The sequence below is a fragment of the Triticum urartu genome, chromosome 2A (genome assembly GCF_056163025.1).
Source record: "Triticum urartu cultivar PI428250 chromosome 2A, HENAU_Tu73, whole genome shotgun sequence".
In the NCBI taxonomy this organism is placed as follows: domain Eukaryota; kingdom Viridiplantae; phylum Streptophyta; class Magnoliopsida; order Poales; family Poaceae; genus Triticum; species Triticum urartu.
In genome coordinates, this window is record NC_141874.1 from 754,822,528 (window position 1) to 754,846,499 (window position 23,972).

General features: G+C 46.4%; 2 protein-coding genes and 1 pseudogene across 3 annotated transcripts; 2 read left to right on the plus strand and 1 right to left on the minus strand.

Moving 5' to 3' along the window:
• The first annotated feature begins 5,845 nt into the window (after positions 1 to 5,845).
• Positions 5,846 to 6,748, plus strand: LOC147987823 (uncharacterized). Its single transcript, XM_087540447.1, has 2 exons — positions 5,846 to 5,963; positions 6,048 to 6,748. Exons 1-2 carry the CDS (start codon positions 5,846 to 5,848, stop codon positions 6,746 to 6,748), a joined length of 819 nt encoding a protein of 272 aa, XP_087396573.1.
• A 3,771-nt stretch (positions 6,749 to 10,519) lies between these two features.
• LOC147987824 (uncharacterized) lies at positions 10,520 to 12,413 on the minus strand (annotated as a pseudogene). Its single transcript, XR_015615323.1, has 2 exons — positions 12,277 to 12,413; positions 10,520 to 12,168 (listed from the first exon to the last, which is right to left on the minus strand). The product of XR_015615323.1 is annotated as an uncharacterized LOC147987824 (transcript).
• Positions 12,414 to 22,366: 9,953 nt separating this feature from the next.
• LOC147987825 (uncharacterized) lies at positions 22,367 to 23,269 on the plus strand. The gene is made up of 2 exons (XM_087540448.1): positions 22,367 to 22,484; positions 22,569 to 23,269. The coding sequence occupies exons 1-2, from the start codon at positions 22,367 to 22,369 to the stop codon at positions 23,267 to 23,269; spliced, it is 819 nt and encodes a 272-aa protein (XP_087396574.1).
• Positions 23,270 to 23,972: the final 703 nt, after the last annotated feature.

Consider the following 23,972-nt stretch of genomic DNA (forward strand, 5'->3'; position numbering starts at 1 on the left):
AATATGCAAACTTCTAATATGTGAGGTGCATAAGTGCATGAGGTGCGGTTCGCCATAAACCCTAATAAACTTGTGTCTGGTGCCATATGTCAGCCATTTGCTTTCTAAATTTATCTGAGTATAGTTTGATCTTTATTACATCTACACTTGGAATAGCGATGCCAGTTTTAACACACATGGGACTATTTAAATAGTGTACTTGCGCAAGGTAGCTTTTACTACATATATGAGAGTTCCTCTTTTCAGCAATCATGACTTACATAAGTTATGCAATAAAGTCAATAGTTGGTGTTAGATGAGCCAATTTATTTACCATGATCATGTTACAATGATTAAGTTGGATCATTTAATCACTTGTATGCATATCTTCCTGTTGCTATTTCTTTAGGAGTTTCCATTGGCTCAATAAAATTCATGGTCATTCATCAATGTGTTTTCTTCCTATTAGGGTAAAAACTGGAAATATTCATTTTTTTTTGACATGAACACTGACTTAGTCGTTCATTACTCACTAGGGAAAAATCAAGTGGCAACAATATAAGTGCTAGAAGTACTGTAAATAACCTTGGGGTTGTTGGCAGGGGCTTCAAATGTGATGTCAGGCTTCAGATGGCAACATACTATTGAAATATGATTCTGCTAGATATAAAGTGATGATATCACGAAGATATGCCTGATGCATCGTACAAGATGTTTCTACTCTATTTTCATGTTGCCTCAGTGGTCAATACTCATCTTTTGATGTTTATACAAGTAGCTACATAGAAGTGGGTGTCATCCAACATTTAATCTGTTAATTTTTTTTGTCAATGCTATTGCAGTGTTTTCCATGTTCCATATTCAATTACAACTGCTCTGAAAAGTCTCCATTGTTTTCCATTTGCCGTGATGACAATCTTTGCATTAGTCTACGAGGGTTGTATAAACCATTTTGCATGTTCTTGTGTTGTGTGAAATGTTGCCTTTTTGGTAAAGTTCATGTTTCATTCTACTAGCATTACATGCCACTTATATGAGTTTAGCTTTCGATTTATATATCTGTTATTCAGCTGTATTAACATCTCAATCTGGTAGTGTAGTTTACATTCCAGACTAAACTTTTTTGTGGTATTGGCTGTCAAGTAGAACAAAATGCTTGTAGATTTTGTAGGGATGGTGTGTGTTGCAGTATTTAGCATTTAACTTAACAAAATGCTTGTAGATTTTCTAGAGATGGTGTGTATTGCAGTATTTAGCATTTAGCTTAATCAATCAACTAATTGTATATATAGTGTTATCTGACCACTTCCAAGTAAAGTACTGCTGCCTATTTGTGACCTACATGTGTAAGTGATTTTTTTGTTTGTCTTTCTAGCATTGGTCAGGATACTTGGGCAGAAGTGTTGTGCACTGACCTCTCTGAGTGTGTAATCCTTATCCATTTTCCCCAGGTCGCCTTGAAGGAGAGGTCACCAGCGGCGATGGTTCAGCTCTTCCCGGTACTGGTGGGTGGCGACCACGGCCGTGTTCTTGCCGGCGCCGATTCCATGCGACGTGCCCTCCTTGCCCCTAGTACCAAGAGCTGAAACACGTGCGAGTACTCCTGCCCTAACCTAGCCGACGACACAAGGCTGCTGCTGCTCCCCGTCTTTATCATGGTGGTTCTGCCGTAGATCTCTAGGTCTGTTTCTAGTGTTGATCATTGTCTCCTGATAGCAGTTGCCAACATTTACTTTGGTTTTGTTCATGAGCACAATCATCTCCATTAGTTCAGCTGCTGAAAAGAAGAGCAGAGAAGGATGACGTCTGCAAGTATCAGGGTGGATGGATGAATTCATCGGCGTAGTTAACTAGGTTCTTATTTCTTTTCTAGAAGAGAAGAGAGTTCCTCTATGTGCCCTTTTGTTTTTTGCTGTGGAACAAACAACCAAACAAACATACTGTTGTGTACATAATAAAATTTGTGAATTCTCAAAAGGTTGATTCTTTGTTGATTTGGAGGTGCATTGATGAATGAACCGGGACCTGTTGGTCTCCTTGTGAAATAAATGGATTTGCTTGCTTCATACGCCTAGAACTCTGTCTTGACAGAGATCTATAAAAATCGTTTGTGAGGTTGAGGAGCCACAATTTGAACATGTTTATACTAAACATTTATGCTTATTTTTAACTCATTTTTATCATATCACATTCAGAGCTAATATAGTTTTTAATAACTTATGACAACATGATGTGATAATGTTGTTAAATATTAATAACAAACTCATGTTACATTTGTAATGTTCGTCGTCTAAAATATGCATCCACTGTGCACAATCTAATCGTGTTTGTAATATAAGTGACATTAGATAGTTTTGACACATTACACCTTAAAGATTTAAATCCAATCCCATATATGAGAGAAAATAAGAACAAACAATACAGTCTTGAATGTTTTCATGGATTTATTGGTGATACTTGCATAAACAGAGTTTATACATTTCTGGTATGAATTGATGGTCTTGAATATATCCTGATAGCGATGTCTAGATTATGATTAGGCTTCGTGAATAGAAAATTCTAGAATAAGAATTTTTAATAAAAACAACAGGACTGGCCTTTCCTAGGTAATTTTTGCCATTATGGCACCCACACATCAAAGGATAAATCCAAAAATACAAATGAGAGGTAGAACTTCTTTTTACAGGGATTTTATTAAAAAAAAGTCTATCCAACCCTTCTGAATTTGTATAATACTAGCAAACAAGCCCGTGCGTTGCAACAGGAGAATCACACACTCATTGCTTATAAGCATGCCTTAACCCCTCCCTCCCAAACACACACATGTCCATGTCTTCTAGTATTTCAAGATGACTTTCTCAAGGGAGGCTCGAATATTCTCTCTTTGGCATGTCCTGTCCTCTGTTGCTCCATCCCTCAATGCGAATAAAACCGAGGCCGAAATCAATCGTCCACCCTATTTGACCCTTCTTGTTCTCGAGGCATTCGCTCATTGGGAAGGAAGCTCAATAGCTCATATTTCTACAACCACTACATGGTTCATCGGTGCTTTGATACGGAGCCAACATCAATTACCATAAATCAGAATTGGCCGGGTCAAAGGGTCAAGATTCACATTGGACGAGATTGAGAAAGCCTAATAGGAACTTTCAACAAAGATTAATTTCCTTGCATAATTTTTCACCTTGCTCCATCCTGCCGCTAATATAATATAATAGGGAAGAGTGAGAAGTTAGTGTCGGAAACAGGAGAGATTTTTTTTTTTGATCTGATCCGCTGTCTTCGCTTTTGATTCCATTCTGATTCTGACTCATCGTGTCGAAGACGCACTCCACCATGGCCACATCCGGATGATTTTGTCTGGCAAAGATTATCACCTCACAAGACCCGGCCTAAATTGTAAGAGCGGGAAAAAGACTACAGCATGGACCAATTCACATGAGGTTTCGATCTAGGGTTGATGTTAGCAAACAATATGTACTCTCGTGCTTTCAATTATTAACCCAGCAGTCCTATGAATATACTTGGTTCAGAGAAAAATCAGTATAATTTCTTTTTGAAAAGAAGATCTAAAGCATACTGAGTAATAATCAAACATCGGGTTTTTAAGGATGGGCGTAGATCAAACCTGCATGATTCCCACATTAACTTGCGTGCAACAGGAGATACATACGTATGTATGCAGAGGCCAAAGCAAACATTAGCAGATGATGAGCTGCCGCCGGCAAGTACTTTTTCAACTCCTTGCATACGTACGTGTAGAGAACAAACCAAACATGATGATGTGATGAAGCTGCCGCCAACAATTACTTGTCGTCGACTCCTCGCATGCATGCGCCTCACGAACGCTTCATCTTTCGTTGGGTAATTAAGTGCCAAAGAGACATTCATCAACACCACGACTTGATCAGGACTTGATCAGGAAGCGCCCTATGACTGTCTTTTGCATGTACCTGATGAAACACTGGGGCTGTCAAATAGAGTTCCGGTTCGATGGCCGGAGGGGGTGGGTGTAGGCGCTCCGGTGGTGCCTGTTATATGCCTCCTCATCGATGGTGTTGGTGAATGGTGAACATGTCCACCGTGGCTCCGCGCTGGCAAGGTCGACACCAACTTGACATAGGAACATGGCTTCCTCGCCTCGCCGTTAGGCAGCTCGATGACCTAAGTAATCATCCGACCAGCACTGATCATGATTCATGACTGTGGATGAAGACCGTGGGCAACAGAGTAAGGACAGTACATGCAAACAAAAAGTGCGTCTAGGCATATCGATGAGAATCAGGTTCAATACCATGGCGGTACTATACCTGTACGATGTATTTACCTGACATTATCTATGTTGAACTCGTAGAGGAGCTACTCATAGTTAGAGAAGAAGAGAGAGTTGGCCTCGGAGGTGGCGATGATCCACTCGTACGCAGTGTTCAGTAAATCAGGGCTCGTCGTCATCATACAGTCATGCTGGATGTTCATCCTAGCCGAGGCTGCGTTCGGTGCACGGGATTTTCACAGGATTTCTTCAGGCCTAATTTCCACGGGAATAAATTCCAGGAAGTCCGTTCGCTTCGCAGGAAGTAGCTTGTCTGTTCCACTGGAAAGCGTCGCTAACCTGTACTTTTCACAGGAAAAACAACATCTACTCGTACCAAAGGGAACGCCCGGTGAAAATCCTCCCCTCGCTCCATCACTCTCCCGCCCCATCCCGCACCCTTCTCCCGCGAGCTTCGCGCGAAATCGACATGGATGACCATCGGTGCAGCATGCCCAACCGGCGGATCCGAGCACCTCCTCCTCCTCCTCCTCCACCCCCTCCACCTCATCCGCCCCCTCCCTGTGTGTCCTTCGAGCTCCACCCCCCGTTCCATCGACACAAGGGTTGGAAGATCTGAAATTTGGGGAAGTGAGGAGATCTTGCAAGGAATAGGTAATTCGCTTAATACATCTTGCTCTCTCATTCGGAAATCTCAATCTGGTGTTTTTTTATTAGGACAGATCTGTTTCTCTTTGTATAGTGTGGTAATCTGATTAGTTTGATAAGAGTGCTCCAGTGTGCTGGGGCGTTGGTGGTATCATCCCCGGTCCTGGCCTCCCCTTCAGAACGAATTTGTTGCAAAAGAAAAGGCAAATCCCAATGCTAAACTCACTTCTAATCACCGGCCCCTCTAATCACCGGCCCCTCTAATCACCCGGCCTCTCTAATCTCCCCAGCCGTTTTGGGGGCGTGCCCTTGTTTGGCCCCCACTTAAATTCAGCTCACACACTCCGCCACTGCCTGTGTGTTTCCATGTAGTAGCATATAGTTCTGATTAGTTAAATGGTAGTGTGCATCCATCATTTTCAGATAATATTTTTTTACCACAAATTAGGCAAGCATACATGCACTGATGTATATATATGTCACTGCATCAGCAGTTAACATTGTGCAGCTATAGCATGGCGTTCCTAGCTATCTTAAAAATTCTTTGAGATTATTTAGCAAACTATATTATGGATCCAGAGCATTAGGAAGACTGAACTTGTATGCGCATATGAGCAATTAACTTGTTATTCGATAACTATTACTAAAATTGCCCTTTTCCTGTCATTAGGTACCAACAAAAATTGTGCTAGAGCTAGCTGGAATCACAAAATGAAGTCATATCTTATTTGGCTCTTGAAAGAACATGATGTCCCAAGATATCGAACACAAAATGCATGGAGCAAAGAGGCTTGGAGAAGTATTGTGAATGCATTCAATATAAAGTTTGGTTTATCACTCACAGTAACTCAGATCAAACAAAAGGAGCAGGATCTGAAGAAAGATTTAAAAGCTATACAAGACTTGATATCTGAAAGTGGTTTTGGTTGGGATCATGATAGAATGATGGTGGTTGCTCTGGACAGTGTTTGGGAAGCATTAAAGGCCCGTAAGAACAAAGATGCCCTCCGATGGCAAGACAAGTCATTCCCATACTATAATGATCTATTTGCTCTATATGATGGCAAGTTTTAAATCATCGACTTGAGTTATGGTTTGTCTTGTACAATGTTCTTAAGTGAGATTATTCTGGACATAATTCATGCAGGGCACTACGCTCAAGGAAGGAGTTGTCGTGGCATGGATTATTACGCAAACAAGGCCACAGAACTCTCTCAGGTCACTACATCATATTCGCAACAGTTGGAAGGTCCCGAGGAGCATCATCGCTCACCTACACCGAACTTACCTGCACCTGGGGAATCGTGCATGCATATTGATACTGAAGAGGACAATGGAAGCACTAATTGGTTCTGCACCGATGATCCATTAGACCTAGAAGCTGCGAACTCAACTCAAGTGAAAGATTCTGCATTACATGTTCAATCACAAGATGCACTACCAACACTATTTTCTTCAAAACAAGCCCCACATATGTCGATGGAACTTCCAGAAGACATACGTAGAAATTGTCAACCATCTCATTCTGCTCCTGAGCTTACTAGTACTAAGAGGGGGAAAAGACTGAAGACTAATTCTAGTATTGATGATTTCCACGAGAGGTACCTGAGCCTCAAAAGAGAAGAGATGGAACGGTTTGCAGCCATCGAGGAGAGGAAATTGGAGGATCCCTATAGCATACAAAAATGCATTGCTGCACTTGAGGGGTTGCCGGACTTGCAAATGGGAGATATACTAAAAGCAGCTGACCTCTTCACCAACAACAAGGACAACAGGGAAGTCTTCCTCTCATTTTCAACTGATGCATTACGACTGGGCTGGTTAAGAAATAAAATTCAAAACACCTAGTGTACTAGCTATGGGAATATGCCCCTTGGAGAATGCTTTTGTGTTAATTACAAAAGTGGCTTTTGTATGTTGCTGTAGGCACTTGTACTGCTGAGTTAATGGTACCAAATTATCATGTAGTGCTAATGCTAAGTGTACGTGACTTTTGTGTATGTGTTCCTGGTCAGACTAGTACTAATGCAATGTTAAATGACACTTGATCACAAATCCTTTTGATTGGCTAGAATTACTTGCAGTACAAACCAAATTGTTTTACATTTATTATATATGGTTCATCGCCTTGCATTGTAGTCAGCCCACATTGCATTTGCCATGGCATCTCGCATGTCATTCCCAGCTTGCCTCATGCTGTCAAATAATGGCACATCAACATTGTATTTGGTATCTCCATCTGGTACATCTTCCATATTGCTTTCATTTATATCAGTACATCTGTCTGGCAATGACATGTCACCATCATGTAGCCGTATGAAATTGTGCATCACACAACAAGCCATAGAAATATCAACCTGAGTGTCAATATCATAAAACGTAGCAGCCTATAGTATGGGATACCTCTTTTTTAATATACCGATAATTCTCTCAACATGATTCCGAAGCTGAGCATGGCGGAGGTTGAACAATTCTTTGGCGGATTGTGGCCTCTGCTGGACTCTTCCCTGTTCTTGCAAATGATACCTTGTTCCCCTATATGGAGCAATGAATTGAGGTGTGTTTGCATAACCCGCATCTACAAGATAGAATTTACCAGGGGGTACACTAAAACCATGCTTAAGTGAGTCTTGTAGAACTCTTGCATCTGAAGCAGACCCCTCCCAACCAGGATGTACATGCACGAACTTTAGATCAAAGTCACATGCGACCATGCAATTTTGTGAAAGGCCTTGTTTTCTGTTTCTATATGGATCTTGCTGCCCAGGTGGAATGGTCATGGGAAAGTGAGTGCCGTCAATAGCTCCCAAGACAATTCTGTAAATTTCATGCTACAGTTAGAGATATGCAAACGTCAAATTTGCCTAGTATGAATTTACCATGTCAAAATATAGAACATAAGTAGTACCTGAAAGTATGCAAATTTTCGCTGCCTTAAGATGCGATGTGGGTGTAGGGACGGCAAGCGTATGTAGTTGCATGATAGTGATGTAATCGCATTGAGCACAACTCGAAAATAATAACTAACAATTGATCCACTGTGTTGGAATATATCTTGCACTGTCCGATTGCTCGCATTTTTTGATATTGTGTATAGAAATATAGCTACTTGCTCTTCCACGGATACATATGTTCCGTCTTCAAGTTTGCACTTCTCACACAATTTTTGAACTAAGGCTTGAAAGATCTCTCTCTCCATGTGGAATCGTCTCTGGCACAAGACCTCATGGCCGGTAAGTGTTTCATGCATGTATGTGGATCCTGTGAGGATGGATGTATGTATTGGCATTTTTGTGGATGAGCTGCTGCCTTCTAATGTAGGATGTATGAGAAAAACGAACTCATCTTCATTTTCTGAACGCCTACGGTAGTTTGGATTCATCGCTTGAATGAGAAACGTGATGTTGAAATGAACTCAGCAGTGAGGAATGGCTGTGGGAATGGTTGGCTGTGTGATGTGAACGGCTGTGTGATGTGTGTTGTTCTTAAGCTTGTGGATTTGTACGTCTATATAGAGCAAAGGTAGTGCAACGGCTAGTACGTGTGACGGTCAAAACTCAAGGCAACGGCTAGAAAGCTTCCTGTGATGCGAACACACCTCATTTTTCTATTCCTCTGGAGACCTATGATTTGTACTGTACACCCAACCTCACTTCCTGTACTTTTTCCCATTCCTTTGCTCTCAGCCTGAGTGTTCTTTCTCCAGGTCCAGTCCAACCAGCATCATCGGCAGGACACAATGAATCCACCAAGCGCTGCTGGTTTGCGGCCACCTCCAATCTGTGGCTCTACGCCGACGCAGCGCTCGGTCATGAAGCTCTTTCGTTCCTTCGCGCGGGACTGTGATCGTGCAAGCCTCAGATTGTAGTCGATGTAGGATCGAGCCGCGGGGGCTCGCATCGGCGGTTGCGCCGATCGACCTCATCGACGGAACCTTGAGTAGGCGAGACACGGATCTAGTCAGATGCACCGGAGGTAGCTATCGCCAATGACCTAACCCACCGTGATCTCCTTTTCGTCTCAAATAGGTACAAACAGAGACAGTCAGATTAAGGAAGGGATATTACACTGTAGGATTCCAATCCGAGTCGTCAAGAGTTGTTTTCCTTTTTCCATCCAGTCCAGCAGGACGTGCATAGTTCGTTTTTCCTTTTTTCTTCACCAAGCCAAACGTGTAGACTTTGTCTGTAGTGCTTTTGTGTTTTTTTCCCTTGCACGTGTGTAGAGCAACATATGTAGGACAAAAAATTCACCTAAACGGGGCGGACGAAAACAACAACACAGTGGGGAATATATAGATAGATTATAGTACCACCTTGGGTATAGAAAATAAATATAGACGTGTTGAAGAAAAAAAACTGAAAGCTTAAATTCACAGAAAGAAAGCGTATTGTGACGATGAACCTAAGGAGTCAATCCGTGCTTTATTATTATATATAGGGAAAAATATATATAATCGATAGAATTAAAGTTGTCTTCTGGGCAAACAAGTTTCTTAGGGGTTGCGTCACTATCATTTCATAGACGATGTGGTTAATTACATGACTGATACTTTGAGGAGCTTACAACTATAACGACATGCTGAGGGTACCTACACTTGCAGGATGCCTCCATTGACCAGTGGAGTATTATCATGCGAGAAACCCTGGAAGAAAAAACTTCTTACTGCCATTACGGCCACTGCCTCACAAAAGCTTAAGACAGAACAAGAGACCTTACACACTGCCTCACATGACTAAACCCTTAAAAGACCGTTACCTTCACTAGGTCTACCTTGTGGACAATATCGATCCACTGAACTTCAATTTCATCCTCAGGGTGCATGATTACATGGATGACTGGGACTACGACAGCTACTGCCTAAACACCCTCCTGGCCAAGACCCGGGGTTTCATCGACCGGCGAACCGGACAGCCCACTGTCTTCGAGCCCGACGTCACGAGGGTTCTGACATTGTGCAGGAACAACTCCCAGCACGCGTCCAGGTTCATGGAGCGGTTCATGGTGCTCATCATAGAGTTCGACTTCCCTGGGCTCGTGGCATGCCTTCAGCACACCCTGTTTAGGGCTGGGCTACTGCACTTCAACCTTGAGGCCACAATGCATGGGCTGATCTGCGCTCACAGGAACTCTTGAGAAGATCATGGCGACCTCCAAAGGGAACAAATGCATAGAATCTCTGGCTCACGGCATGATTTATAGTCTTTAGCCAAACGATTCATATTCATATTCATTCGCTTGTGAATATTGCTAGTTGAAACTGTACATGCTATAGGTGAATTTTGCAATATGAATAGTCAGTAGTAGTCTGACCACGGACTCGTTTGCTTGTGATCCCCCCTACATATACAGCCTGCCATCTACAAGCACCTCACGTTTCTTGCATGTTCTTCTCTCTTGTTTTTGCCCTTTGATATACTCTAGCAACAGCATCAGGCTCCTTTGCAGGCGCAGCTTCCAGCACTTTGCCGTTGTCGTGTTTTCTGCATGCGCTTCCACCCTCCCTCCCTTGCACATCCTTCAACCGCTCCTCGCATGAGCGCCCAATAGATCGATGGGACAGCCACACATACCTGTACAACATTATCCACTGTTAGGTGCACTAGGATCAATGATTAATAAGGTTCAATATGAGATAAGCATTTTGGCTTCAACAAATCCTTAATTTTCCAGCACCACACCACCACGAGAAAGGAGGGCACCGATTCAGGCCAAGCTCAATTGCAAATAGCAGTACAGTATGGACACTATTGTCTCTCTTAGAACAATATGAGCTGACTGTCTCTCTTAGAACAAACCATTTGAGCTGCAGCTTGAGGGCTGAAAAAATGTGTAATTTCTGCTGCTAAGGCAGTCTTTGGGAATGAAAAAGATCAACACAGTAATAGAGACATGTGCTAAGAAGAAAACTGAGAAAAAAACACTCAACATGACTCAACGAAATAACACCTAATCATTCTTTAACTGAAAACAAAGAACTTACTTGGTTTAAAACCTAGAAACCTGAGGTCCAATGTCTAAATTTAGCTTGCTTTGGAAAGAGCAAGAGTACCACATCTCAGTTTTGTTCAACCATAGGACCATGGCCATCTTCCTAAATGTATATGTTTCAGCAACAGATCTAGTGACACACATCAATAACTAGCATAATAAAAAATAGAACACGGATCAAGTAGCGCACAATTTCCAAGCAAACAGAACATTTTATTGATTCCACTTTTTCTAGGAGGAAAAAGCACAACATGAACCAGTGACAGTCAAGCAGGGATTTTGGAACAAGCCAAACAGTTTCTACATCCAAAATGCTACAGGACCAAAATGATCTTTATGACTAGACACTATGAAGGAGCGCGTGGAGCGGTGATCTGTGATCCGCAGCTCTCCCTTGTGATTGTACTTGAGCCCAAATATGGTGATATGGAGCACACAGCCATCATGGTCTCCGAGAGCCTGTCCCTCCTCCTCTCCCTTCACGCACTCGACGAGGCAGAACTTGCTCGTGCCCATGTAGGTGAGAGAGGCTCTCATGTGCATCTGCGTAGGAGTTGACGCGGCGGTGGAACGTTGGCGGTGGTGGCGGCAGAGTCTTCCAGGACCAGCCCTCAGTTGGCTGTTGCAGCACATCCGGGGCGGTGGACCCCCATGACATGACCCCAAAGGAGTGTTGTTTCTCGCGGAAGTGGTAAGATAATGCATAGAGCATCTCACCAACGACCACGGTGATGCCGAAGCCACAGACCATGTCAGCAGGGGCGTGGGCGCCAATCGTCATTGCGGCCGTCTTGGTGTCGTAGATGAGGCTGCATCACTGGTTCATGAAGGTGAAGATGTTGGTGCCCAAGGCAGAGAACGACATGCCGGGATGGGGTACAGTGCCAACCGGGCACTCTAACCGCAGGGTCGGAGGCTCCGGGAGATGCCGGGCACGGGCAGCGCCGCTGTGCTGGTCATCAGAGTCAGAGTCAGAGTCAGAAGCTGTCGGATTGGATCTTGTGGATGCTGTACCCCTTGGTCCAGTCATCCAACACGAGGTACAGATGCTTGATCCGCCGCGACCTCTTTTCACCGCCGTCGCCGGCATATCCCCGGCGCTTATTAGACATCCCCACTGCGATTTGACACAAGACCTAATAATAATAGTAATAACAGAGTAATCTATCTAATCCTCCTCCTGCTGCAGCTCTGCCTCTGTTCACCAATCAAGCGTCCTTGAAGAGTTTCGGCAGAAAGATCGAGCCTTGAATTTATTATATGATGCCGCTGCCGCCCTGCAAAATCAGTGTTAGAATCGGAATTGGATTCCGAAGACGATTAGCAATCTGGTGGCGTGACGGAGACGACGGCCAGATCAGACAAGATCGGTGGTGAACACCTACCCAAATCAATTCGCATCTAGTAGCAATCACGGAAGGAAAGGGATCTGTGTACCTGCCCTGCCTGCGGCGAGGGCGAATCGGGGACGGACGATGGCGCCAGATTCAATCCACACCCTGCCCTGCGCCGCCTCGCCTCTCCGTCACACCGGCGCGCCAGAATCAGTCCTGCGAAGGGAAGATGACTGGCAGCACTGCGGCGGCGGCGGCGGCGGCGGAGTTAGCGCGACGGAGAGCGGCCGCCCAAGACCCAGGAATATAATATATGGCTGGTGTTTTTTTAGAAGGAGAAAAGTATTCGTGGACGCGGCTACGTAGCGGTGCCGCTTCCCGTGCGCTTGCTAATCGCTCCGCCGATTAGCCACATCTTTGTGGTGGATCTGTGTCCTCATACTCCGCCGTTGCGATTGCGACGGCGTTTGCTCCAGCGTCGGTGTGGAACTTGGGAGGTAGCCCAGGAGCGGATGCAAATTGTGGTCTGCATCGACAGTATTTGGAAGATGGTGGATCGTGTGCTGGGTTTGTAGTTTGTGGATGGCAGGTGTGGTTTTCTCCTCCGGCGTCTTAGTCGTATGGGGGTGCCAGATCTAGAGTCCGATGGCGTGTCCGGGGTGTTGCCCCGGCCTGATTCGTTCAACGGTAATGGTTTCGCTTTTGCGGAGCCACCTTGGAGGTCCGCAAAGCTGTATATCAGCGATGGAGCCGCTTTGAGCTCGGGTGTGAAGGTGATTTGTCATTTTTTTCTTTGGTGGCTGCTATGATGGTTCGAGAGGCAGGTGACGGGCGTTGGTGTCAAGTTCAGAGGTTTTTTCGGTCTTGATTGTAATTTTACTTCTTGGCTGTTGTTCCTTTGTGCAAAGGCTAGCGATTTGCTGTCTTTTCAGTTTTACCAGTTCGGTTTGTGCGTGCCTTGTACTATGATCCTTATATGATATAAAGAGACATGTATTAGAGCATCTCCAACGGCCACGCCAAACGACGCGCGCGTGGGGTAAACCCAGCTTTTAGCGTGCGCGGGGCGTTTTGCCGCGCTCCAGCAGCCACGGGAAACTCGCGTGTGCGGAAACCGTCTGCGCGCGCGCGCCATTTTTTGCGCGCCGCTTCCGGCGCGCCTATAAAAGTGCAGCGCGCGCCACGCGCCTTCTCCACGCTTCCTCTTCTCCTCTTCCTCTCCCTCTCTGCCACGCGCCGCTCCACCGCCCCGCCACCGACGTGCCGCCGAGGAGCGTCCGGCTACCGCGGCGTCCGCCTGCGCCCCAACGGCAGCTACTCCGCGGAGTTACGCTCCGTCGATCTTCGGCTCGGCCTCGGCACGTACGGGACGGCGCGCGAGGCCGCCCGCGCGTACGACGCGGCGGCGTGGCGCCTAGGTCGGCCGCGCGGCCAGATGAACTTCCAAGATGTGTACACGCTCCAGCAAGCACTCAACTTCACCCCGCCGCCTCGTCTGAACACGGCGGAAGACCGTGCGGAGCACGCCGAGCGGCAACGCCGCCTCCTCGTCGCCCAGGAGGACGAGCGGGTCATGGCGGAGTGGCGCCAGCGCCACCCGGAGGACGTCGCCTACGAGCAGGCCTACTGGGCAAGGCGCCGCGAGGAGGACATGCGAAGGCGCCGCGAGACGCGGTTGGAAAGGCGTCAGCGGAAGGCGTTGGCGAATGCGCAGTTCGACATCGTTGCAGCAGGTGGGCAGTCGTTCTTCATGCCGGACGATGATCGGTGGCTGGACATCTGGCTAGACACCTCGGACGACACCGCCGATGATGATAATGGTGATGATGATAGCGACTTAGAGTAGTTTCTATCTAGTTGCGCCGTAGTTTATCTACGCTTTCGAACTATCTATCTAGTTGCACCGATGTAAAATACCTTTGTATCGTTTTTTACTTATGCAATCTATCTAGTTTTTATTTTATCTATGCTTTTGAAAATAAAAAAAAATGTTGTGTGCGCGCTGCATTTTTTGCGCGCTGCTGGAGCGGCGCGCGCTGCATTTTAGCGTGGCTGCTGGAGCGGGCGCAGCGCGCCGCGCCAAACTAGGCGATTGGGGCGCGCTAAAGCTGTTTTTTGCGCGCGCCGCGTTCGGCGCCTGTTGGAGATACTCTTACCATGCAAAAAAAATCGCTCCGCCAATGCGTGGGTTACAACAATCCTGTAAAACTTCTTTTTTAATAGGCGCCTGCTACAAATCAACCAACTGATTTCCTCCAGAAATCAGTCGGGTCCCTAGCCATCCGATTCATCCCTGTGTAGCCGTAGATGGGGTCAACGCATCAGCATGCTCCCGGCTTTCTCCTCCTGAGTCAGCAAACGCAAATGTTCGCAGCGGACCTTTCTGTCACCGCCGCTCCAGCGCTGCTGCAGAGTAGGAGAACCACCCCATGGCCGGCGAAGAGGCTTCATTGCAGCACTGGCAGCCGGCGACGAGGGCTTCATTGCAGCACCGGCAGCGACGACGAGAGCTTCATTGTAGCACCGGCAGCCGGCGACGAGGGCTTCATTGCAGCACCGCCAACCGGCGACGAGGGCTTCATTGCAGCACCGGCGGCGACGACGAGAGCTTCATTGTAGCACCGGCGGCTTCACTGCAGCACCGGTGGCCGTGACAATGCCTTCATTGCATCACCGGCGCCGGCGGCTTCATCGCAGCACCTGTGACCCGACGGCGTCGCGCCCCATACAACATGCAGCACCAGCGAGTGGGTTGCAGGCTCGCAACACGGGTGGAAGTTGCAACGCAGCATGCCAAATGCCCCCCTTGCCGACGCCGGCGACGCTCTGTAGCATTGGCCGGCAGCGCCCCTAGTGCATTGAAGCGACTGGTTCTTCACAGCCCCGACGGAGCTCCATTGCAGCCCTGGTGGCATTAACGGCCCCCGAACGACGCTCCATTGCAGCCCCGCCGGCCTCCATATTCTTCTGCAGCTCCGGCGGCCACCACTGCAGCCCCGGGGGCATGTCTCTGCAGCTACGGTGTCCGGAGTGTCTCTGCATGTCGGTGTACAAAAAGAGGGGTACACTTTTTGTACCCCTATAACTGTGCACGGGCAGTCTGAGCCACGGGCACCACCGCACTGAGCAAGGCAAGGGAAGTGAGCCAAGGTAAGGCCGAAGCTCGAGAGGAGCTGAACGACGCCAAGACCAAGACCACAAAGAGCAAAGGGGACGAAGCGGACTCTCCCGGCAAGATCCTTGCCGGGAGGCGGTTTTAGCAAACCCGGCAAAACCCTTGCCGTGGCAACTCGCCCCACACCTACGGAGCGAGTCACCCTTGAGTCCACTGCCCCCATGGGGCAAGGATTCGGGAGACATCCCCGTGGTGGTGTGCAGATCTGTCTGAAGATATCCAAGATCAGATACACACGATAGAAGACGATGACCCTTGGCGGTATCCCAGCCAAGGAGGACCACAAGGCCCCCGGCAAGAGCCTTGCCGGGGATGACAGCAGGCGCCACGGCAAGACCCTTGTCGGGGCTACGACGAGGCCCTTGCCAAGAGCACCCGTAGGGCTACCATCAGGCCCACGCCAGTCAAATCTCCACCACCGTTCGCATGCAGCTGCCAACCCAACCAGTTGGGCAGGCAGCTGCATGGCGGCAAGCGGGTCTTCGTGGAGACCCACCACTGCGCCACCTCAGCTGCCTGCCTGCCTAGATGGCACCGCGGGCACCGCTGGCCAGGGCGCGTGTCAACACGGAAGGAAGCGGCGACGGAGACTCTCCCCCGCCCCCGATAAAGCAAGGACACCTAAGCAAGACGCATTTAAGGCGCCTTGTCATGTAATGCGAGGGATAAACTCGCATCACTGTCCCCTTTCCACCTCCTGTATGCCACTGTGGCAACCCCTTTACCTATAAGAGGAGGGCCCAGGCGACCAGGAGGGGGATTCGGCTTTTTGGAGCTCCTCGCGCCCCATTGCTAGCTCAAGAACACAGATAAACAAACCATCAAAGCAGGAGTAGGGTTTTACGCATCCTAGCGGCCCGAACCTGGATAAAGAAACCGCGTGCTATCTGTTCGATCCGCTCTTCTCACGACCCCGCGCCCCGCAACCGTAGTAGGGATTCTTGTGATCCCATAGGTGTCGTTCCACACCGACATCTTTGGCGCGCCAGGTAAGGGGCGCAGTTGTGAGAATCGGCTCTAGCAGTTAGTTCGGCACTCCTTCATCTTCGTGACCCTTGAAGAAGAAAGGAGGCCAGAAGATCAACACTCGAGTGATCGCAAACAGAAGCTAAGTTGCACTGAACCCTTATTTGTGCTACCCTTCTTATTTGAGGTTATTCCCCCCCCAGAGATGGCACGTCTTTGTATGAGAAACCTGCACGCCAGGGGTCTCTCCCACGATTGGCAACGCCCTTGCCCTGTTTCGAGTCCGCTCAACAGCTCAAGCGGCTGCGTCGAGAATGGAAGTGTAACCTTCCGTGATTAACAACGCCCTCGGTTCTGACTCGAGTCAAGCTCGACAGTTCGAGCGGCCGCGTTCGGAACGGGAAGGTGGCTCGTCCGGTAGCACGTGTGCCCGGCAGGCCCTGGGGATCCGTCCCCAAAACGCCGCTAGGGGCTTCCGCACTGGCAAGCCTACCCGATCGACGTAGGGCACGCATACAAAGAGGAATTGAACGGGGGAATAACATGCATAAAAATTAAGAGTGCTTCAAAGTTATATTACATCACGTCATAGCTGCGGTTCTAACTAAAGATAAAAATTTTCTTGGTCGGGAACCCGCAGCGGCAAAGAAGAACGGGATGCCTAATCCCGGCGCTGGCCTTCCACCCTCTTGATTTCGTCGATGCAGTCGGTGATGGTTTTGATGCGCTCCTTGAGCCCCGTGAGGTCAACACCATCCGGCAAGCTCTTCATCGCAGCCGCGAAGTCAAGGTCGGGATTCCAGTGCGCCACCTTGGTGAGGACCTTGGTCACGACCCTCCGGCAAAGTCGCCGGGCCTCCTCGGCCAGCATGGCCGTCCTGTTGGAGTGAAGATAGGCCAAGGCTCCGAGGACGCCCTCGAAGAACTGGGTCAGCTTGGCGTTGGCGGTCCCGCTGCGCTCAGGGGCGTACCTCACGTTTGGCATCCCCATGGTGGCCAATTGCAAGGTGACCCTGCCGGCGACGGCCTCCAGATGGCTGATCCACCTGTTCTCACCCACCACATATTCCTGGTGGGAGGCGGCCTCGGCTGCCCGCAGCTGCTTCTCCTCCTCGAGGCTCCTGGTAAAGTTCATGTTTCATTCTACTAGCATTACATGCCACTTATATGAGTTTAGCTTTCGATTTATATATCTGTTATTCAGCTGTATTAACATCTCAATCTGGTAGTGTAGTTTACATTCCAGACTAAACTTTTTTGTGGTATTGGCTGTCAAGTAGAACAAAATGCTTGTAGATTTTGTAGGGATGGTGTGTATTGCAGTATTTAGCATTTAACTTAACAAAATGCTTGTAGATTTTCTAGAGATGGTGTGTATTGCAATATTTAGCATTTAGCTTAATCAATCAACTAATTGTATATATAGTGTTATCTGACCACTTCCAAGTAAAGTACTGCTGCCTATTTGTGACCTACATGTGTAAGTGATTTTTTTGTTTGTCTTTCTAGCATTGGTCAGGATACTTGGGCAGAAGTGTTGTGCACTGACCTCTCTGAGTGTGTAATCCTTATCCATTTTCCCCAGGTCGCCTTGAAGGAGAGGTCACCAGCGGCGATGGTTCAGCTCTTCCCGGTACTGGTGGGTGGCGACCACGGCCGTGTTCTTGCCGGCGCCGATTCCATGCGACGTGCCCTCCCTGCCCCTAGTACCAAGAGCTGAAACACGTGCGAGTACTCCTGCCCTAACCTAGCCGACGACACAAGGCTGCTGCTGCTCCCCGTCTTTATCATGGTGGTTCTGCCGTAGATCTCTAGGTCTGTTTCTAGTGTTGATCATTGTCTCCTGATAGCAGTTGCCAACATTTACTTTGGTTTTGTTCATGAGCACAATCATCTCCATTAGTTCAGCTGCTGAAAAGAAGAGCAGAGAAGGATGACGTCTGCAAGTATCAGGGTGGATGGATGAATTCATCGGCGTAGTTAACTAGGTTCTTATTTCTTTTCTAGAAGAGAAGAGAGTTCCTCTATGTGCCCTTTTGTTTTTTGCTGTGGAACAAACAACCAAACAAACATACTGTTGTGTACATAATAAAATTTGTGAATTCTCAAAAGGTTGATTCTTTGTTGATTTGGAGGTGCATTGATGAATGAACCGGGACCTGTTGGTCTCCTTGTGAAATAAATGGATTTGCTTGCTTCATACGCCTAGAACTCTGTCTTGACAGAGATCTATAAAAATCGTTTGTGAGGTTGAGGAGCCACAATTTGAACATGTTTATACTAAACATTTATGCTTATTTTTAACTCATTTTTATCATATCACATTCAGAGCTAATATAGTTTTTAATAACTTATGACAACATGATGTGATAATGTTGTTAAATATTAATAACAAACTCATGTTACATTTGTAATGTTCGTCGTCTAAAATATGCATCCACTGTGCACAATCTAATCGTGTTTGTAATATAAGTGACATTAGATAGTTTTGACACATTACACCTTAAAGATTTAAATCCAATCCCATATATGAGAGAAAATAAGAACAAACAATACAGTCTTGAATGTTTTCATGGATTTATTGGTGATACTTGCATAAACAGAGTTTATACATTTCTGGTATGAATTGATGGTCTTGAATATATCCTGATAGCGATGTCTAGATTATGATTAGGCTTCGTGAATAGAAAATTCTAGAATAAGAATTTTTAATAAAAACAACAGGACTGGCCTTTCCTAGGTAATTTTTGCCATTATGGCACCCACACATCAAAGGATAAATCCAAAAATACAAATGAGAGGTAGAACTTCTTTTTACAGGGATTTTATTAAAAAAAAGTCTATCCAACCCTTCTGAATTTGTATAATACTAGCAAACAAGCCCGTGCGTTGCAACAGGAGAATCACACACTCATTGCTTATAAGCATGCCTTAACCCCTCCCTCCCAAACACACACATGTCCATGTCTTCTAGTATTTCAAGATGACTTTCTCAAGGGAGGCTCGAATATTCTCTCTTTGGCATGTCCTGTCCTCTGTTGCTCCATCCCTCAATGCGAATAAAACCGAAGCCGAAATCAATCGTCCACCCTATTTGACCCTTCTTGTTCTCGAGGCATTCGCTCATTGGGAAGGAAGCTCAATAGCTCATATTTCTACAACCACTACATGGTTCATCGGTGCTTTGATACGGAGCCAACATCAATTACCATAAATCAGAATTGGCCGGGTCAAAGGGTCAAGATTCACATTGGACGAGATTGAGAAAGCCTAATAGGAACTTTCAACAAAGATTAATTTCCTTGCATAATTTTTCACCTTGCTCCATCCTGCCGCTAATATAATATAATAGGGAAGAGTGAAAAGTTAGTGTCGGAAACAGGAGAGATTTTTTTTTTTGATCTGATCCGCTGTCTTCGCTTTTGATTCCATTCTGATTCTGACTCATCGTGTCGAAGACGCACTCCACCATGGCCACATCCGGATGATTTTGTCTGGCAAAGATTATCACCTCACAAGACCCGGCCTAAATTGTAAGAGCGGGAAAAAGACTACAGCATGGACCAATTCACATGAGGTTTCGATCTAGGGTTGATGTTAGCAAACAATATGTACTCTCGTGCTTTCAATTATTAACCCAGCAGTCCTATGAATATACTTGGTTCAGAGAAAAATCAGTATAATTTCTTTTTGAAAAGAAGATCTAAAGCATACTGAGTAATAATCAAACATCGGGTTTTTAAGGATGGGCGTAGATCAAACCTGCATGATTCCCACATTAACTTGCGTGCAACAGGAGATACATACGTATGTATGCAGAGGCCAAAGCAAACATTAGCAGATGATGAGCTGCCGCCGGCAAGTACTTTTTCAACTCCTTGCATACGTACGTGTAGAGAACAAACCAAACATGATGATGTGATGAAGCTGCCGCCAACAATTACTTGTCGTCGACTCCTCGCATGCATGCGCCTCACGAACGCTTCATCTTTCGTTGGGTAATTAAGTGCCAAAGAGACATTCATCAACACCACGACTTGATCAGGACTTGATCAGGAAGCGCCCTATGACTGTCTTTTGCATGTACCTGATGAAACACTGGGGCTGTCAAATAGAGTTCCGGTTCGATGGCCGGAGGGGGTGGGTGTAGGCGCTCCGGTGGTGCCTGTTATATGCCTCCTCATCGATGGTGTTGGTGAATGGTGAACATGTCCACCGTGGCTCCGCGCTGGCAAGGTCGACACCAACTTGACATAGGAACATGGCTTCCTCGCCTCGCCGTTAGGCAGCTCGATGACCTAAGTAATCATCCGACCAGCACTGATCATGATTCATGACTGTGGATGAAGACCGTGGGCAACAGAGTAAGGACAGTACATGCAAACAAAAAGTGCGTCTAGGCATATCGATGAGAATCAGGTTCAATACCATGGCGGTACTATACCTGTACGATGTATTTACCTGACATTATCTATGTTGAACTCGTAGAGGAGCTACTCATAGTTAGAGAAGAAGAGAGAGTTGGCCTCGGAGGTGGCGATGATCCACTCGTACGCAGTGTTCAGTAAATCAGGGCTCGTCGTCATCATACAGTCATGCTGGATGTTCATCCTAGCCGAGGCTGCGTTCGGTGCACGGGATTTTCACAGGATTTCTTCAGGCCTAATTTCCACGGGAATAAATTCCAGGAAGTCCGTTCGCTTCGCAGGAAGTAGCTTGTCTGTTCCACTGGAAAGCGTCGCTAACCTGTACTTTTCACAGGAAAAACAACATCTACTCGTACCAAAGGGAACGCCCGGTGAAAATCCTCCCCTCGCTCCATCACTCTCCCGCCCCATCCCGCACCCTTCTCCCGCGAGCTTCGCGCGAAATCGACATGGATGACCATCGGTGCAGCATGCCCAACCGGCGGATCCGAGCACCTCCTCCTCCTCCTCCTCCACCCCCTCCACCTCATCCGCCCCCTCCCTGTGTGTCCTTCGAGCTCCACCCCCCGTTCCATCGACACAAGGGTTGGAAGATCTGAAATTTGGGGAAGTGAGGAGATCTTGCAAGGAATAGGTAATTCGCTTAATACATCTTGCTCTCTCATTCGGAAATCTCAATCTGGTGTTTTTTTATTAGGACAGATCTGTTTCTCTTTGTATAGTGTGGTAATCTGATTAGTTTGATAAGAGTGCTCCAGTGTGCTGGGGCGTTGGTGGTATCATCCCCGGTCCTGGCCTCCCCTTCAGAACGAATTTGTTGCAAAAGAAAAGGCAAATCCCAATGCTAAACTCACTTCTAATCACCGGCCCCTCTAATCACCGGCCCCTCTAATCACCCGGCCTCTCTAATCTCCCCAGCCGTTTTGGGGGCGTGCCCTTGTTTGGCCCCCACTTAAATTCAGCTCACACACTCCGCCACTGCCTGTGTGTTTCCATGTAGTAGCATATAGTTCTGATTAGTTAAATGGTAGTGTGCATCCATCATTTTCAGATAATATTTTTTTACCACAAATTAGGCAAGCATACATGCACTGATGTATATATATGTCACTGCATCAGCAGTTAACATTGTGCAGCTATAGCATGGCGTTCCTAGCTATCTTAAAAATTCTTTGAGATTATTTAGCAAACTATATTATGGATCCAGAGCATTAGGAAGACTGAACTTGTATGCGCATATGAGCAATTAACTTGTTATTCGATAACTATTACTAAAATTGCCCTTTTCCTGTCATTAGGTACCAACAAAAATTGTGCTAGAGCTAGCTGGAATCACAAAATGAAGTCATATCTTATTTGGCTCTTGAAAGAACATGATGTCCCAAGATATCGAACACAAAATGCATGGAGCAAAGAGGCTTGGAGAAGTATTGTGAATGCATTCAATATAAAGTTTGGTTTATCACTCACAGTAACTCAGATCAAACAAAAGGAGCAGGATCTGAAGAAAGATTTAAAAGCTATACAAGACTTGATATCTGAAAGTGGTTTTGGTTGGGATCATGATAGAATGATGGTGGTTGCTCTGGACAGTGTTTGGGAAGCATTAAAGGCCCGTAAGAACAAAGATGCCCTCCGATGGCAAGACAAGTCATTCCCATACTATAATGATCTATTTGCTCTATATGATGGCAAGTTTTAAATCATCGACTTGAGTTATGGTTTGTCTTGTACAATGTTCTTAAGTGAGATTATTCTGGACATAATTCATGCAGGGCACTACGCTCAAGGAAGGAGTTGTCGTGGCATGGATTATTACGCAAACAAGGCCACAGAACTCTCTCAGGTCACTACATCATATTCGCAACAGTTGGAAGGTCCCGAGGAGCATCATCGCTCACCTACACCGAACTTACCTGCACCTGGGGAATCGTGCATGCATATTGATACTGAAGAGGACAATGGAAGCACTAATTGGTTCTGCACCGATGATCCATTAGACCTAGAAGCTGCGAACTCAACTCAAGTGAAAGATTCTGCATTACATGTTCAATCACAAGATGCACTACCAACACTATTTTCTTCAAAACAAGCCCCACATATGTCGATGGAACTTCCAGAAGACATACGTAGAAATTGTCAACCATCTCATTCTGCTCCTGAGCTTACTAGTACTAAGAGGGGGAAAAGACTGAAGACTAATTCTAGTATTGATGATTTCCACGAGAGGTACCTGAGCCTCAAAAGAGAAGAGATGGAACGGTTTGCAGCCATCGAGGAGAGGAAATTGGAGGATCCCTATAGCATACAAAAATGCATTGCTGCACTTGAGGGGTTGCCGGACTTGCAAATGGGAGATATACTAAAAGCAGCTGACCTCTTCACCAACAACAAGGACAACAGGGAAGTCTTCCTCTCATTTTCAACTGATGCATTACGACTGGGCTGGTTAAGAAATAAAATTCAAAACACCTAGTGTACTAGCTATGGGAATATGCCCCTTGGAGAATGCTTTTGTGTTAATTACAAAAGTGGCTTTTGTATGTTGCTGTAGGCACTTGTACTGCTGAGTTAATGGTACCAAATTATCATGTAGTGCTAATGCTAAGTGTACGTGACTTTTGTGTATGTGTTCCTGGTCAGACTAGTACTAATGCAATGTTAAATGACACTTGATCACAAATCCTTTTGATTGGCTAGAATTACTTGCAGTACAAACCAAATTGTTTTACATTTATTATATATGGTTCATCGCCTTGCATTGTAGTCAGCCCACATTGCATTTGCCATGGCATCTCGCATGTCATTCCCAGCTTGCCTCATGCTGTCAAATAATGGCACATCAACATTGTATTTGGTATCTCCATCTGGTACATCTTCCATATTGCTTTCATTTATATCAGTACATCTGTCTGGCAATGACATGTCACCATCATGTAGCCGTATGAAATTGTGCATCACACAACAAGCCATAGAAATATCAACCTGAGTGTCAATATCATAAAACGTAGCAGCCTATAGTATGGGATACCTCTTTTTTAATATACCGATAATTCTCTCAACATGATTCCGAAGCTGAGCATGGCGGAGGTTGAACAATTCTTTGGCGGATTGTGGCCTCTGCTGGACTCTTCCCTGTTCTTGCAAATGATACCTTGTTCCCCTATATGGAGCAATGA